Genomic DNA, 16,955 nt, shown 5'->3' on the forward strand with positions numbered 1-16,955 from the left:
CCCCGCTATCTCACCTATATAAAAAGTTCGCTGGAACTTCCGGATGTGAGCAATAACTGTTTTTTATGGCAAAACGATCTGCTGCAGAACTGCGGGACAAAAATAGCTTAGTGGTTTTTCACGAAAGCTAGATTTCTCACCAACGTTATTTAATTATTTAATGTTCAATTGGGGACGGAGAGTTTGATGGCCCAAATGGTGTGTTTTTATTGCACATAAAATTTTGGAACTTTTTGAAGGGCGTAGCCTCGGCTAGCTTCTTACAACGTCATTGCAACCGTGTTTGTCCGCCTAGAGAGAGAACGTGCAAGGGATCGTCAGACAGACAGCCAGGCTGGTTTTTTTTGTGTGTAAAAAGCAAGTATTTAGAAGACCCTTTTTTTTTTTTTTGGTCGGTAAAGTTTGCACACAATTGTGACTGTCATTTACTTTCCCAAACCACTGTCAGCAAATACGGGGTGGGGTCAAACAAATGAGCGGGCTTGCTGAACTAAAATGATGTCGTCAGGATATAGAGCAGGGGTCCAGAAATGTAGTATATGTAGGCGTCGATGTAGTATTTACTATTTAAGACCTTTAAAATTATATAACAAAAGCACAAGTGTAAATTCCAAGACTCGATGAAGAAAGGTAAGACTATCATTAACCAAGGCTATAGTGATGCAACATGGCATAACCCTTGCCCTCCTTGCGCCCCCTCTCCCCACCCCTCTCCCCACCCCTCTCCCCACCCCCTCTATTGCAGCTCAGAATCTTTTACTGGACCAGGATTTTAATTACAAGACCAGAATCAAAATGAGAAGAGACTAGAATCAAAATGAGAAGACAAACTGTTTTATCTGAACAAACACTATATTAATCATGTTAATTAGAGAAGATTTACATATTCTGTTTTATATAATTTGGGTGATATTCAGCAGGATTGAAACATCATTGTTTTGAGACGAAGATGTTGAATTGAAGAACAAAGCAAGACCACTGGACTTGTTTCTGTCCTGAGTTTACTGGCTTGATACACTGAAATAATGAGCCCTAGGCTGGTGGTCCAGTGTAAAACCCTAGACTGCTCTCAGTGCTTGAAGTAACAGGAAGATGTACCTGTAGATTGTAAAACAAGATGATTGAAAGATTAAAGACACTGGACACTATTGGTAATTGTCGAAGACCAGTCTTCTCACTTCGAATATCTCAACAGATACACAAAATAACAAACCTGTGAACATTTTAACTTAATTGGTCGTCAAAGTTGCGAGATACAAATGGAATAAAAAACACCCTTGTCACACAAAGTTGTGTGCTTTCAGATGCTTGATTTCGAGACTGCAAAATCTAATTCTGAGGTGGTCTCAAAATCAAAACCATTCAAAATTACTTGTTACTACGTTACTTCAGAGGGAGCCTTTTCTAAGAATGTTTTAGACTATCAATAGCTCCCCATTACTCGTTACCAAGTAAGGTTTAATGCTAATAATTATTTACCAATAGTGTTCACTGCCTTTTAACACTGTTTGACTGTACATCTAAACCCCCTTCACATTACACTTAAATGAAATCTTCTAGTTTGGAAACTTTTAACGCAGAGATTCTCTGGATTGAAAGGAGTGTTCACACTATATTGTTTGTGGCTAAAAATTGTCTGGATTATCAAACCCAAAACTGACTGAATCCAGGTAAAAGTTCACCCTGCCACGGACAGGGGTTAACCCACCAGTCTCGATGTTAGTACGGACGGAACTGGGGTTACTTTTCTCTTGTTTAAAAGAATCAGTTTGAATCCAGGTAAAAGACCTTTTGCACGGGTTGCCATTTACGCGGATCAAAGGTAGATAGTGTAAAAAGGGCCGCTATATCTCACACCATCCATTGTTGATGTACCAACAAACTTTTAAAACCATATCCCCATCCTATAAAATTTAACTTAAAAATGTGCGACAAATCTTGTGTAGCAGAATTATTTCTCATAAGAGCTAATAATTGCCATGCAATTAGTAATTGACTAATTTTTGCTCTGTTTTTTTCTCTCTTCTAATTGCAGATTCTAGCAGTGATACAACACCGTTAATGATGGCTTCAAGGGAACATTTTCCAATCATTTCATCTTCTGATTGTGATAATATGGGAGAAGATGATCTGATGGTGTTCAGTGGCTCTACTGGGTCCTCGGAGGAAACAAGTAGTGAAGAAGAGACTGATGATGATAAGGAGGAGGGGGAGGAGGAGGAGGAAGTTTGGGGAGGTGGTCTGGTTAAAGATTTACCCAAAGAAGACAGAGAAGGAAGCATGGGAAAGACGAATGTTTCAGCTGCGATGAAGGCGATGCAAGATTCATCTTCCAATGCTGCAGGACAAACAACATCAACGAGATTGAAGTTACAAGTACAGGTGAACAATATATGCACTGACCAAGACTCATTCAAAACTTTTCTGGGCTGCCTAAACATCACAAATTTTCAAAAAATAGACTGGTCGATGAAGGATTCACAGAAAAGCCAGGCTAGCATTCTTTTTAAAAATCAAGAAGATGCTGCTGCAGCACAGGGGATTCTCAATAATTGCTCAATCGGAGCATCTGACAGGAAACTGTCAGCTTTTTTACAAGACCAAAGATCACGTCGTCCCAAACAAAACAAAAATGGAAAAACATCCTCAGCTGTTCATGGAAACAATCCACACCAGAACAAGGTTCATCCTGATGGTCAGTCTCCTTCATATGACCAACGCCAGAGATATCAACAAGGTCACCGTAATCATGACCAATACTCTCATCCAGAAAGTGACCAGCATCCATCTTCTGACCGAGGAAACTATCGAGGTCACCCTAGAGGTGGTTACACACCAGATGACCGCCACCGACCTTCGGACATGGCATATGAACATCGATCTTCACAGACTGGCCGCGGTAATTCCTCTGGGCGAGGAAACTATCGAGGTCACCCTAGAGGTGGTTACACACCAGATGACCACCACCGACCTTCGGACATGGCATATGACCATCGATCTTCACAGACTGGCCGCGGTAATTCCTCTGGGCGAGGAAACTATCGAGGTCACCCTAGAGGTGGTTACACACCAGATGACCACCACCGACCTTCGGACATGGCATATGACCATCGATCTTCACAGACTGGCCACGGCAATTCCTCTGGGCGAGGAAACTATCGAGGTCACCCTAGAGGTGCTTACACACCAGATGACCACCACCGAACTTCGGACATGGCATATGACCATCGATCTCCACAGACTGGCCGCGGTAATTCCTCTGGGCGAGGAAACTATCGAGGTCACCCTAGAGGTGGTTACACACCAGATGACCACCACCGACCTTCGGACATGGCATATGACCATCGATCTTCACAGACTGGCCGCGGTAATTCCTCTGGGCGAGGAAACTATCGAGGTCACCCTAGAGGTGCTTACACACCAGATGACCACCACCGAACTTCGGACATGGCATATGACCATCGATCTTCACAGACTGGCCGCGGTAATTCCTCTGAGCGAGGAAACTATCGAGGTCACCCTAGAGGTGGTTACAGACCAGATGATCGCCACCGACCTTCGGACATGGCCTATGACCATCGATCTTCACAGACTTGCCGGGGTAATTCCTCTGGGCGAGGAAACTATCGAGGACACCATAGAGGTGGTTACACACCAGATGATCATCCCCGACCCTCGGACCAGGATCCATACATGGCATATGACCCTCAATCTTCACAGACTGGCTGTGGTAATTCCTCTGGACGAGGCACAAATCAAGGACACGAAAGAGGTGGTTATACACCAGGTGACCGTCGGCCCAGCCAGACACTCTCTGAGAAAGATGTTCAACTGAGGGCTGACCAAAGCCAGCATCCAAGCAGGGCACCTAGACAGCCCCAAGCTCCTGAAAAGAACATGCCCTCATTGATGTCGATGCCTCTTGCTCCAAATATTCCTGATGATGGAGATGATGACCAGAGCAGCATTGCATCAGGAATGAGTGAGAGGAGTGGTACATCATCACAGCCAATCTCTTTACATGTGAAAAACATCGATGACGGAGTGAGCAATGATGGATTTTGTCATTTCTTGTCCGACAAAATGATATCATTCTCAGATGTAGACTTTTTTACTTCCAAATCAGGGAGGCGATTTGCTATTATCCTTTTTGCATCTGTCACGGAAACAAAAAAGGCTCGAAGTTTTCTGCATAACCGCTGGATTTTTCATGGTGGCCCTAAAATGTGCGTAAGCTACAGTCATAGCCCCAGTGAAGATTTGCATCCCCCTTCCTTTGAAGCAACTGGGTACCCTGAAGGGGCAACTCGAGGAAGTCATGAAGAGAGGGGTCAAGGCTACAGAGGTCGAGGAGGTAGAAATCGAGGAGAGAGCAGTCGTGGAGGGAGAAGCCGTGGAGGGAGAAGCCGTGGAGGGAGAGGCCGTGGAGGGAGAGGCCGTGGAGGGAGGACAAGAAACTGGCGACAGGAAATGGAAGAAGATTCTGATAATCAATCAGAATGTAGTGAAGTGAGGAGCATCTGCTCTGTGGTGAGTCATGCCAGTTCCTCTCAAGTCAAACAGTCTTCATCTCTCTGGGTAACAAATATTGGGGAGTACTTCGATCTTGCGGAATTCTATGACTTTCTGGAGTCTCTTGATTTAAACTGTCAGTGCTCGGGGTTGAAACCTTCCCAAAAACACAACAACCAATTTGCTGTTCTTCAGTTTCCAGATCTCAAGATGGCAACAGCAGCTTTGGGTGTTTTGAACAATGACCCGTGGCGTCTTGGGAATGACACTCCAATTAAAGCCAGTTTCCCAGTATCAAAAGAGTCTTACCGAAACAAGAAGTCCGGCCGGTCTCTTTGTGTTGAACAACTTGGTCGCGGTCCTGAGGGTCGGGTAAATGTTGAGAGATGGCTTGAGGACGCCCAACAAACTAAAGATTTGAAAGAGGAGAGTCAAAGGGAATATCGTTACACAGACGGGGAACAAGAACAGAAAGGTGGGCGTGGTCAAGGTAGAAATGGGCGTGGTCATAAAGGGAAAGGTAGCTCTGTAGGAGATGATGTAAGGTCTCAGTTGAGGAGTGGTGAAAAAACTGATGAATCAAATGACGGTGAAAAGGGAACAATGGGTGGGCTTGGTAGGTCAAAATATAAACCATGCACAGTCAAAGATAATACACGGGAAAGAAGTCCAAATGAAGTTGTCTTAACAGATCTCCCAAGAAACATCTCAGAGAGTGATGTTGTATATCTTGTGGAAGAGGAATGCCATGGATTTGTTGACGCAGTGTTGGCTTCCGGGAGATGCTCTCTGAAGTTTAAGAGACGGGAAGATGCGATGGAGGCAGTTTGTAAGCTTTATGGGAAACCCATCTCTGGCCATTGTATAAAACCTGTCCTCTCCTGGAACAATGAAGAAGTGGAACCACACATTGCAAGAAAAGTACTGAAGGACTTCAAAGAAAAAGAAATGCCAGAGAAAGTCCATGAAATTAACTATAAAATTACAGAAGAATGTAAAGTCATCAACTCGGATTTGTCAGATTGCAGAGACGCCTTCAAAGAAAACCTGTCCTTTGCTGAAATTCAACGATATAAAATTTCTATCGAAACACATGAGCACCATTTGGAGGAGAAACAAAGATTCCTGGATGAGTTCAACAATGCATGTCTTAATATTGAAACCGCTTTGGAAGGTTTAGAGCCAAAAACCCAAACCTTGTCAGAGGTACACAAGATTCGTCATCAATTTCTGAGAGAATGTCGTCGTTTGGATTCCCCTCTACCGGTTTATGGCTACAGGTCTAGGATTGAGGAAGCTATGCGGCTGAATAAAGCTGTTGTCTTGCAAGGCGAGACAGGATCTGGAAAGAGCACACAGATTCCACAGTATCTCGTAGACATGGCCCTGGAAAGTCAGGAAGATGAAGGCTCCAGCCAGAGACCACAATGGCGGGTAGTTTGCACACAACCTAGGAGAGTTGCGGCACTCACTCTTTCTAAACGTGTCGCTGAAGAATACGGATGCCAGGTTGGTGAAGAAGTTGGATATTTTGTCGGCAACAAGAAATCTGTTAGTGCCAAAACAGTTGTTACTTTCATGACGGATCGGAAACTCCTCAACTTGATCATCGCCGACCCAAATCTGTCCGACTATACTTGCGTCATCGTCGACGAGGCCCATGAGAGATCTGTAGACACGGATATTTTGTTGGCAACTCTGAAGAAACTCCTTCGAAGCAGAAAAGATCTCCACCTTCTCATAATGTCTGCCACAATCGACACCACCTTATTCTCCAACTACCTTGGTGAATGTAAAGAAATAAAGGTTCCTGGTCGGACGTTTCCGGTGGATAAACAATGGATTGGTGATGATGTCAGCATCGGAGAGGGCGACTATGTTGGGAAAGCTGTCAAACAGACTGCAAAGGTGAGAAACCCATAGTGTTTGGTTTCCCTGCTTTAGCAGGTTCATGCGAATGTAAATATGATAAGAATTTTGACATCACAGGGCTATTTTCGCAGCGAATTCACAGCCATCTTAATCGTCTCCCATTTAAATCAATTTAACCAAACCGAGGCCGAAAGGAAAAATAGTCTGGTTCCTTTTTGTACAATAAATAATAAATAATATTACTGCTGTTAGATACAGGGAGGATGACCAAGATGGCAGTATGATAAAGCTCTAATGCACAGACTAATCTCACTACATTTGATCTAGAACGAAGAGAAAAATAAAATGTACCCGATAAGTCCATAATTGTTTTCAAAGTTCAGATGATAATTGTTTTCTACAAAAAGTTTTTGTTCTCTTCTAAAATGATAAAATGTTTCAAACAATAAGCCCTTTTTTCATGAAATATGCTAGTTACATTTAACCATGCATTATACGGACCCTACTTGTTATAAGTAGAATTTGAACCTTTGCATGGTAGAAATACACTGTATAACTAAGAGAGATTTGCGATAACACCATGTGTAAATCTCGAGTTGTGTTGGTTATGAAAGTTTTTAACCACCAGTTCTTTACAGAACCAACATTACTCAAAAGAAACTTCACATGGTGTTCCCACAAACCTCTCTAAGTTAATATTTTTATCCCCAATGCAAATTTTAAATCTATCATATATTAAAAAAGTTTTTTTTTTTTTCTTCTTAAATTCTGCAGGTGCATCGAGATGAGAAGGAAGGTGACATTCTAGTCTTCTTGACGTCAGCCAATGAGATAGAACAAGCATGTCGAGACTTATCAACTTCCCTCGGCCAAAGACCTGATGATCAAGATAAAGAGGCATTGATACTACCCCTTCATGGACGACTCCAGCCAGAAGACCAGATGAAAGTATTCGTAGACGCAAAAGCTGGACAAAGGAAGATAATCTTTGCAACCAATGTCGCTGAGACCTCAGTGACTATTAAAGGTATCCGATATGTCATCGACACTGGCGTTGTCAAAGAGTGTCAATATGATCCAAAGCGTAGCATGAGTCTTTTGAAGGTGACAACGATAACTCAAGCGTCAGCTCAACAACGGGCGGGCCGAGCAGGTAGGACAGGCCCAGGCGTCTGCTATCGATTGTACACCAAAGAGGAATATAACGATCTGAATGAAATGATGAAACCGGAGATTTTGCGTGTTCACCTCGGGATGGCAGCACTGCAGCTTTTAGAGCTTGGTGTCGAAGACGTGGCGAACTTTGATTTCATCCAGGCGCCTGATCGAGAAGCTACACAGCAGGCTATGACTACCCTGAGGTTGCTGGGTGCTGTGGATGCAGCTAATAAGTTGACCTCTTTGGGTCGTAAGATGGCAACATTTCCAATGGAGCCACGTCTCTCAAAGCTTATTCTTGAAGGAGTAGAGAAACATCTTACCTCTGAAGCTGTTATCATCGCTGCCTTGATCTCTGCTCCTGGAAGTTTGTTCTATAGAGGAGGCTCCGATAAAGACAAAGAGAAAGCAGACCGTCTGAAGCTCAAGTATTGTCATGACAGTGGAGATGTTATAACAATGCTTAAAGCTTACGGATCTTGGAATAGCCAAGCAGCGGCTAAGCAGAAGGCGTGGTGTATGGAGAACAGCATGAATTCCAAGACGCTGAGAGCTGTTCGAGAGTCTGCTAACGAAGCAGCCCAGGTGTTAAAGCTTAAACATAACATCGAGTGTAATGCAAGGGACTACAAGATGGAAGCCATTGATGCGACAAAGACTGAGTCACTTCAAAAGATCATCATGTCGGCTTACTTTCAAACGTTGAGTTTATACAACGGTCATCCAAGAGCAGGTTACACAGTTCTTCCTCACCAGAAGTCCGGGTTCATCCATCCATCTTCGTCTCTCGTTGCACTAGACTGCAATCCTAAATGGGTAGTGTATGAAGAGTTCAAACAAACATCCCGAAGCTTCCTCTTCAATGTGACTCAAGTTAACATCGAATGGCTTCAGGAAGTTGCTCCGATGTTTTATGACGAGATTGATGTGGATGCACTTCAAGAAATGGCTTTGCAAGAGGCTCCTGCGATCCAACTTGGAACTGCTGTGATGAGACGTCTTACCATGAAGAGAAATGAAAAGGTCCGGGCTATGGAAGAGTTTATAACAGAAGCGAAAGGTTCTCCTTGCATCATCCAGGTCAACAGAGCCACAAAAGAGTTGCAGATGTTCATGAAGATGAACATTTGCGAGTTTGCAACATCGTATGTTGAGATAATCCTTAAGGAAGAGCTGGAGTCTATCCAGAGAGAACAGATTGAAGTGCCAGTAGGGGAATCAGGAGTTGTCCGTCAAGTCGTCGTAGCAGGAGGTCAGACAAAATACATCTTGATGCCAAATGATTACAGAAGCCTGGAGGTTAGTAATGTTACAGAAGACATGTCCGAAGATGATTTGAAGAGAATGATTTGTCTCTCATCTAGTTGCACTCAGGAGGAGATTCTTGACGTGTACAAGTTTCAAAAGCAAACTACAGCCAAGTGGGGTCGCGTTACCTTCAGTTCCCCCGAGACAGCAGAGAAAACAAAGATGTTGCTAGAAGTAAATGACACCCTTCAGCTCAAACCAATTCTGGGATGTAGTTTTCAAAACAGAGAAATCGCAAGAGTCAGCTCAAGGATCGTGGTCATATGGTACACTTGGCCGGCAAAAGGCCAAGCATTTATCAACTTTGACACGTCAAACCAAGCCTTAGAAATGAAAGTAAGCTTGCAAAATTTTGACTTCAAAGGGAAGCTATTGGAGTGCCAACTTAAAAAGAATAACACAAGAGCTCTGTTCCTCCGAAATGTTCACACAGATGCAACCAATGAAGAACTGGAAGAAGCTATTGAAGATTATACCGACTGCAAAAAAGTCAAATGCAGTATTGCTCGTCAACCCCCAGCAATTCTTATCAAAGACGACCAGGTCACTCAAGACATCTACAAAATGTTCGAAGGAACACTACGAGAAGATCAACTAGACATCAACATACTGTCGGCGCGATCGGAGAAAACACAAAGCAGGAAGGCTATAGTCAACTTTGAGTGTGACAACGAAGATGAAGTAGATGCTTGTATTCTGAATATTCAAGACAACCCTCCACGCAACTCGGCAGGCCAGATTTATATTGTGAAGCTTACGGCATCTTGCATGCTCTTCTGTAATCCTGACGTCTACAAGTGCATTGAGCAAAGAATCACAAAGCTCATTGAGGAGGTGAGCGAAGGAGTCAGAAATTTGAATGTCAGAGTGAGTAAGAGCAAGAAGACGAGTGACTGGGTGATAAACGTCGCTGGTGAAAACATCCAAGAAGTTCATAGGACACGCCAAGAACTTCTGTCTTACATCCAGGGCGAGACGGTATCACTAAATGATCTGGGCGAGGAGGAGGTTTCATTTCAGGTCAAATATCACATTCTGAAGTTACTTCACAAGAATGGCTTGAGGTAAGTTTCTTGGAAGTTTGTATATTCTCAGCACCTTGAGTACCTTGTTTGGTAGACACGTGCGCTATATAAGACTTCAATATTGTTATATTATTATTGTAGGATGAGTTTTCAATTTGGTCTTGAAATTATCAACAGTCCCGCATGTCTTCACTGAGTTGGGAGTTTGTTCCACATTCTGTTTTTGTCCGATTAGCTCCACTTTAATAATCGGTGTTTATGATTCCCAAGCATTCTGTCTCAATAAACAAACATCAAATTTAAGTCGGTAGTTAAGTCGTCAGGGCATGGGGTCAAATCCAGTTCGTGATACGAATGTCCTTGAGCAAGATCCTAAAATCGCCTCTCTTCACCCAGGGGTAGAAATGGGTACCCTCTAGGGTAGCGGTTGATATTGTGTATGAAAATGCCTTCTGAGCGCATGACGGCTCGGGCTGTATACTCCTCAGGGAGATGAGAAAGATTAAAGGAAATGTTGGCCCAATGACCAGGGCACTATTATTGTAAAGATTGCGCTATACGAACTATAGTTAGTGAACGCTCGCTCAGAGCCATTGGACCCTTTCAGTACAGAAAAAGAAAAAAATCACAGATTTACAAATAACTTACAGGGTTTACAGAAGGTAGTGGTGAAAGACTTCTCTTGAAATAGTATTCCATGAAATGCTTTGCTTTTTGAGAAAACAGTAAAACAATATCAATTACAGATATTGAGAATTACGGATTTATTTTAAACACATGTCATGACACGGCGAAACGTGCTGATACAAGGGCGGGTTTTCCCGTTATTTTCTCCCGACTCCGATGATCGATTGAGCCTAAATTTTCACAGGTTTGTTATTTTATATTTAAGTTGTGATACACGAAGTGTGGGCCTTGGACAATACTGTTTACCGAAAGGGTCCAATGGCTTTAACTGTGTAAAGGTAAAACAAAATACTTTTTTTTCTATACCTCATTTCCCAGACATCTTACTTCTGGGTTGGAGGCTCACGCAATGGTGGACACCCGTCGCCATCTCATTGTGATTTACGGAAAGGATGAGGTCAGAGAAGTCTTGAAAGAGAAAGTGAAGAACTACATCAACACCATCTGTAAGAATCAACTGAAAGAAATTTCATTGACTGCAGGTCTGTCTGAAGGTTGTACTAAAGGGAGAGCTGTAAGGGCATTAGTGAAAGCTTATGGACCTTCGCTTAAGGTGAGTAGATGGTCAATAGTTTCTACTATGGACTAGTAGAATTATATTTTGTAAAAAAGCCAAAAATAATGTCCATTTTTGTTGCTGATGGAAGTGTTACTTTGTTGCATCACAAACATTTATTTCATTTTCCCCTCTTTGAAATCTTACTATGGACTAAATATAGCTATAATATTTGCAGCAGATCCGTCAGAATAACACAGTCATGTTATGGTCAGGTTTTCAGAGCTAAAATAATGTTAAAGAAAGTCATTGACAGATTGACAGTGTCATAATTGTTGTAATGTGTAAAACAAAATTTGTGTGTCCCAAAAGTGCAAAGGTGTAACCTGATTTTTGAACTGCAAATCTTCTTGAAACTAACCCTGATGTTGTACACACAAACATTGATGACGCCAAAATTTAGTGCTTTTGCCCTGGCCCCAATTTCATAGAGCTGCTTATAATAAAGCAGAAATAGTAGCTAAGCGCAAAAACTTTTTGCTCACCAACATAAGGTTATCAGCCAAACTACCATGTCTCATGTACATTTTGTGACTGGTATCCTGCTCATTTCCGCTTAGCAGAATTGTTTTGGGCAGTAGTTGGGTCCAGATGTGAGGATTTATCATTCTCTTTTTTTTTCCTTTTTGATAGAAACTTGTTGAAGAAACTGGAGCCAAAGCTATAACACTGAACATGCGCCAAGGAAATCTTCTTATAGAGGGCGATCAGAAGGTCTTTGATAACGTCCATAAGATGGTGAGAAACTGCCTCCAAGAAGCTGGACAACAAGCTGCCATCAGGTGAGGAAAAAAATAATCATTGGTTCTTATTTAGCGCACACATCCTAGTTGCTAGATCAAGACATCTGAAAGCATACAAATTTGTGCAACAAGGGTGTTTTTTCTTTCATTTTTTCTTGCAGTTTTGATAACCAATTGGGCCCAAATTTTCACAGATTTGATACTTTATGCATATGTTGGGATGCACCAAACGAGAAATACTGGTCTTTGACAATTACGTGTCCAGCCGTCGATTTCACCAAACTCTTCCTAACATTAGGATTAATCTTAGGACTCAGGACGAGTTAAGTTCCGTTTCTATGGACGTTAGGACGCATTGAACCCACGGTTAGGACGGGTTATAGATAGGATTAATCCTAGTATTTCATGAAATCTACTGCAGTGCTTTTAACAGGCATGAAAACCCTTCCAGAACATCAACATTGTTTTCCTTTTATTTCAGAGTTGGAGGAGATGATGCAACTGCTGAAGTGGAATGCGGCATTTGTTACACAGCAGTGGAAGCCACTGAGGAGGTGTACCGTCTGAGTGCTTGCTCCCATGGGTTCCATCTTCAATGCCTTCATGAGATGTTTACTGTCAGGTTACAGAATGCCAGCAAGGATTACCCCATTGGTAAAATACAATATCTTACCAATAATTATTTTGTTCATGACATTTTGTTTGTTTTAGTCAAAGCAAAACACATCTCATGAAACAATCATCAACAGTGTTGTAACAGAGGGATGGGACGTAAAGCCGTTGGTGTCGTGTGTTGAGTAAGGCTTGTATAAGAACCCAGAACCCTTATCCTAAAGAGAAGGGGTTCCTCATATTGCACCACAGCATCCTGTAAACAACTACATGGTGCTTTAAATGAATAGGTCTCACACTTCAAAATGTAGCTCCGCATACCTTGCAGGAAAAAATACTGAACGCTTTGATACACCCCTAGGGGTGTGATAAAGTGCTATATAAGAACCTAGTATATCTTGCCGAGCTCAATGACAATTCAAATCACAGTTTGGACAAATGGAAAGCTACCCTCTGACCATAGCTTGGTAGACAATTAAAGGAACGTTACAGAATTGGTAAGAGACAAAAATCATGAAGATCACAGATTAACATAAAACTTACAAGGTTTAATGATGATAGTTGAAAACATCCTTTGAAATATTTCTGTCTGAAATGTCATGTTTGATGAGAAACAAATAATCTAACTTCGCATTTTGATGTTTATCGCTCAGTGAGCGTTTTATTCATTTTTATTTTGTCATAGATGCAATGCAAAATTGTTAATAGTTTTTTTTTTTTCACTATTCTCTCGTGACCCAGATGGCCGATAGATCTCAAACTTCTACAGTATTGTCAGTTTATGTATGGTGGATTACATAAATTGCTTATATACTGCCAGCAACTGTTTTGTTAGCAAAAACCAATTCTATAATGTTCCTTTAAGAAAGATGAACCGTATTTACTGACCATGTTTTGAACTTTATCTCTTCAGAGTGTCCATGTGATGGATGTGGCCTCCCAATGTTGCTCTGCGACTTCCGTGTTCTCTGCAGTGATGAAACAAAGAGACGACGCTTGTTTGATCTGGCTCTGGAGTCACATGTCACCCAGAAAAGCGAGGGAAAACTGAAGTTTTGCCCAACACCTGATTGTCACATGATCTATAAGACGACGAAGGATGTCGGGGTCGTCTCATGTCAGGAGTGTCGGAATCGTTTATGTTCATCGTGTGGTTCAGAACCTCATATGGGATATACATGCGAGGAATTTAAGGTAACGGTAGCAACAGATGACTTCTGAAAACAAAACAAAATTATGATAGAGTAAAACTAAGAAAAGAATCCAAGGCAGGGGAAGAAAACTAGTTAGCAAGAGTCTTTGTTCCAAAGTAAAAAAAAATACCACAAAAAAATATTGAATAATGGGGAGAGGTTGATAGTATAAAACTTTGTGAGAAACGGCTCCTCTGTAGTGACGTATTTTTCGACAAAGAAGTATTTTTCCACGAACTTGATTTTGAGACCTCAAGTTTAGAATTTGAGGTCTCGACATCAAGCATCTGAAAGCACACAACCTCGTGTGACAAGGTTTTTTTTTTTTTTCATTATTCTCTCGCAACTTTGACGACGGGTTGAGCTCAAATTTTCACAGGTTTGTAATTTGATGCATATGTTGAGAAGGCTAGTCTTTGACAATTACCAATAGTGTCCAGCACCTTTAAGTGTACAGAACTAAAGGAATGTCCACACAGCGACTGCAACACAGAGCTACATGTATGTGTGTGTTTGTATTGCCTATCGTCCGAGGACATTTAACAAAAGGGACAATAGGTCCTCACTAGTCGGCTCTTTGTTTTCAGGTGTCCTCTCTAGTCATTTGTGTACAAAACCAATAAGGATTGCTTCAATACAGGAACAACAGAAAGTACAATAGGTGTTCTCTATTGTATAGGAGTGCTGTACCTGTATATGTTTGGGAGTGTGTGTTTAATTTGTTCCTCCTATATGGCACTTTTTCTTCTGCTTTTACAGGCTTATGGCAAGGACTGTAGCGACGTGGCATTTAAGAAGTGGATTCAAGGAAAAGATGTCAAGAAGTGCCCATGTGGAATCTATATCGAGAAAATTGAGGGATGCTCTCACATGACCTGTTCTGAGTGTAAGAAGCACTTATGTTGGCTTTGCCTGGCTATCTTCGATACAAGTGGCCAGTGCTACAATCACCTAACACAGATGCATGGAGGTTGTTTTGATTATTAATCAAGTAAACGCCAAGCTCGCTCTAAAGCGTAGTTAAATACACTTGTTTCAGACAGGCGCACCAGACTCGCGCCGAACCAAAATGCTTAGGAGGGACTATAGGTCTAACCAAAATCAATTTTGGTTTCAGACAGACGAACTTAACATAACATATCATTAGGTTTGGCTCATGACAAGATCAACGTCTGGAACCAAGACTCACATTGGTTCTGAACAACTGCAAATTTAGTTCCTTTGACCTTAAATAAAATAAAATTTGTACTTAATAAATATTTTTATATCCTAATATTTTTCTGTAGTTTTAAAAATAGTATATATATATTTTCTTATGCTCTGTAATTTTAAACGCAATTCAGCCTCTGGCTGCCAAGTTTGGATGTTTTTAATAAACCAATACTAATAATAAAAGTAAAAGGATAAATAGTATGTTTGAAGCTCATTATATGAAATCTTGTAGCTCAGTTATAACAGTTCTAAAATATTGCCTGAATATGTGATGGTATTAATCAGCCAATTAAAAATGTTTGCATATTTAAATTGGAGACAATTTAGAGAATTAGAACATTGGTACTTAATATTATAACTAATATTTTGTTTCCTCGGAACTGTATTAATTCATCTTTAAAAAAATGTATGCATGAATGTTTATACTTACTTAAAATGAAAGATAGTTGTTTTCAATACGTTGGTCCTGTGTGTTGTGTAACGCACGTAAAAGAACCCAGAGAAAGGGTTCGCCCTTATGTTCCTGGTTCGATTGTCAGCATATTGCGCCACAGCACCTTGTAAACCATTACATGGTGCAATGTCAAGGAGTAGGTCTCATAATTCAAACCTAGTCCCACATACCTTGCAAAGAAATACTGTATGTTAAAGCGCCTTTAGCGTAACTGAGTGATGGACATGTGGAAAAATAAAAGAAACCACTGTTATTATTATTATCACTATTATAAAGAAGATGTATACCACATATCTGGTTGTACCTCCACACTACATACAAGACGCGATGTAGCAATCCGATATATAACGGCCGACCATCGATCCATGCTCGATTGAAAGTCTGTATCCCGTAGAGAGATGATATAGAGAGATAATGTGATAGGCTGTTAAAAAAAAACACCTGAACTGTGAGCGCAAAGCGTAAAAGCTTGCAAGCACGAAGCCTTCTTACATACATGTACATTTATCTTTGGTTTTAAAAACCCTTCTCTGTAATCAGGGGCCTTCTTTATGGTTTTATCTTCATGTTTTTAGGAATTCGATCTCAATTAAAAAAAAAATTAAAACAATTCGTCAATGTTGTGACATGATATACTTAACTGAAGGTATAATTTAACAGTGTTATATACGAAAAATACTAGAGTGTTATATAGTCTTAAGCAACGCTTGTAGGTTTAGCAACCAAATGCGTTTGGTTGAGCGTTTTTAAAGCTTCAAAAAGACTGCTATCAGCAGAAAGTAGCCGTCTGCTAAACAAAATACCATGTCATGGTATTTTGTTTAAAGCCATTGGACACTTTTAGTAAACAGTATTGTCCAAGGCCCACACTTCGTGTATCACAACTTTTATATAAAATAAACCTGTGAAATTTTAGGTTCAATCGGAGTCGGGAGAAAATAACGGGAAAACCCACCCTTGTTTCCGCAAGTTTCGCCGTGTCATGAAACGTGTTTACTATAAATCCGTAATTCTCGTTGTCGAGAATTGATAATTGTTTCTATGTAAAAGTAAAGCATTTCATGGAATAATATTTCAAGAGAAGTCTTTTACCATTACCTTCTGTAAACCCTGTAAGTTATTTGTAAATCTGTGAACTTTTATTTGTTTTTCTGTTCCGAAAGTGTATAATGGCTTTAACTATCTATCAATTACATGATCATTATGTTTGTTTCCTTCATTTGAATTTTTTTTCTTTTTGTTCAAGCTCTGTAAGAACATTTTTGTTAGAGTACTAATTGAACATTTTTGTATCGCATATACATGTGAGATCATGCCTAGTAAATTGGGGGCATTTTTGTCCATTTAAAAATTTCAAATGCATACTATGTATGGATGTGATTATAACATGCCCTACATTTCCGCCTCTTTACATTTTTGTTCTGTTTTATGCCAAAACAACTGATTTTTGCGTAAGGCTGTTTTCATTACTGGTTCTCTCTGCACTGCAGCACACTGCGAAACGGCAACTTCGGCTACAGCTACGGCTAGATCAGCGCGTCTGCAAGTGTTGAAGAATAGGCAGACACACACGATCTAGCCACAGCTGTAGCCGGAGTTGGAGACGGCCTTAGACTCTAGTAC

General features: G+C 41.0%; 3 protein-coding genes across 3 annotated transcripts in view; 2 read left to right on the forward strand and 1 right to left on the reverse strand.

Moving 5' to 3' along the window:
• Positions 1 to 10,928, reverse strand: part of LOC139948667 (DNA mismatch repair protein Mlh1-like) — a 48,766-nt gene extending 37,838 nt beyond the window's left edge. The window contains exon 1 of the mRNA XM_071946894.1: positions 10,869 to 10,928. The gene's annotated coding sequence lies outside the window, so the exon portion shown is untranslated. The remainder of the gene's footprint in view (positions 1 to 10,868) is intronic.
• LOC139948665 (uncharacterized) overlaps positions 1 to 16,863 on the forward strand; it is a 40,773-nt gene extending 23,910 nt beyond the window's left edge. The window contains exon 9 of the transcript XR_011787469.1: positions 15,473 to 16,863. The gene's annotated coding sequence lies outside the window, so the exon portion shown is untranslated. The remainder of the gene's footprint in view (positions 1 to 15,472) is intronic.
• On the forward strand, positions 37 to 15,479 carry LOC139948664 (uncharacterized). The gene is made up of 8 exons (XM_071946889.1): positions 37 to 357; positions 2,036 to 6,420; positions 7,159 to 9,914; positions 10,881 to 11,115; positions 11,752 to 11,900; positions 12,343 to 12,515; positions 13,387 to 13,667; positions 14,426 to 15,479. The coding sequence occupies exons 2-8, from the start codon at positions 2,062 to 2,064 to the stop codon at positions 14,651 to 14,653; spliced, it is 8,181 nt and encodes a 2,726-aa protein (XP_071802990.1). The 5' UTR covers positions 37 to 357; positions 2,036 to 2,061; the 3' UTR covers positions 14,654 to 15,479.
• Positions 16,864 to 16,955: the final 92 nt, after the last annotated feature.

Source organism: Asterias amurensis, chromosome 16, assembly GCF_032118995.1.
Source record: "Asterias amurensis chromosome 16, ASM3211899v1".
Classification (NCBI taxonomy): Eukaryota; Metazoa; Echinodermata; class Asteroidea; order Forcipulatida; family Asteriidae; genus Asterias; species Asterias amurensis.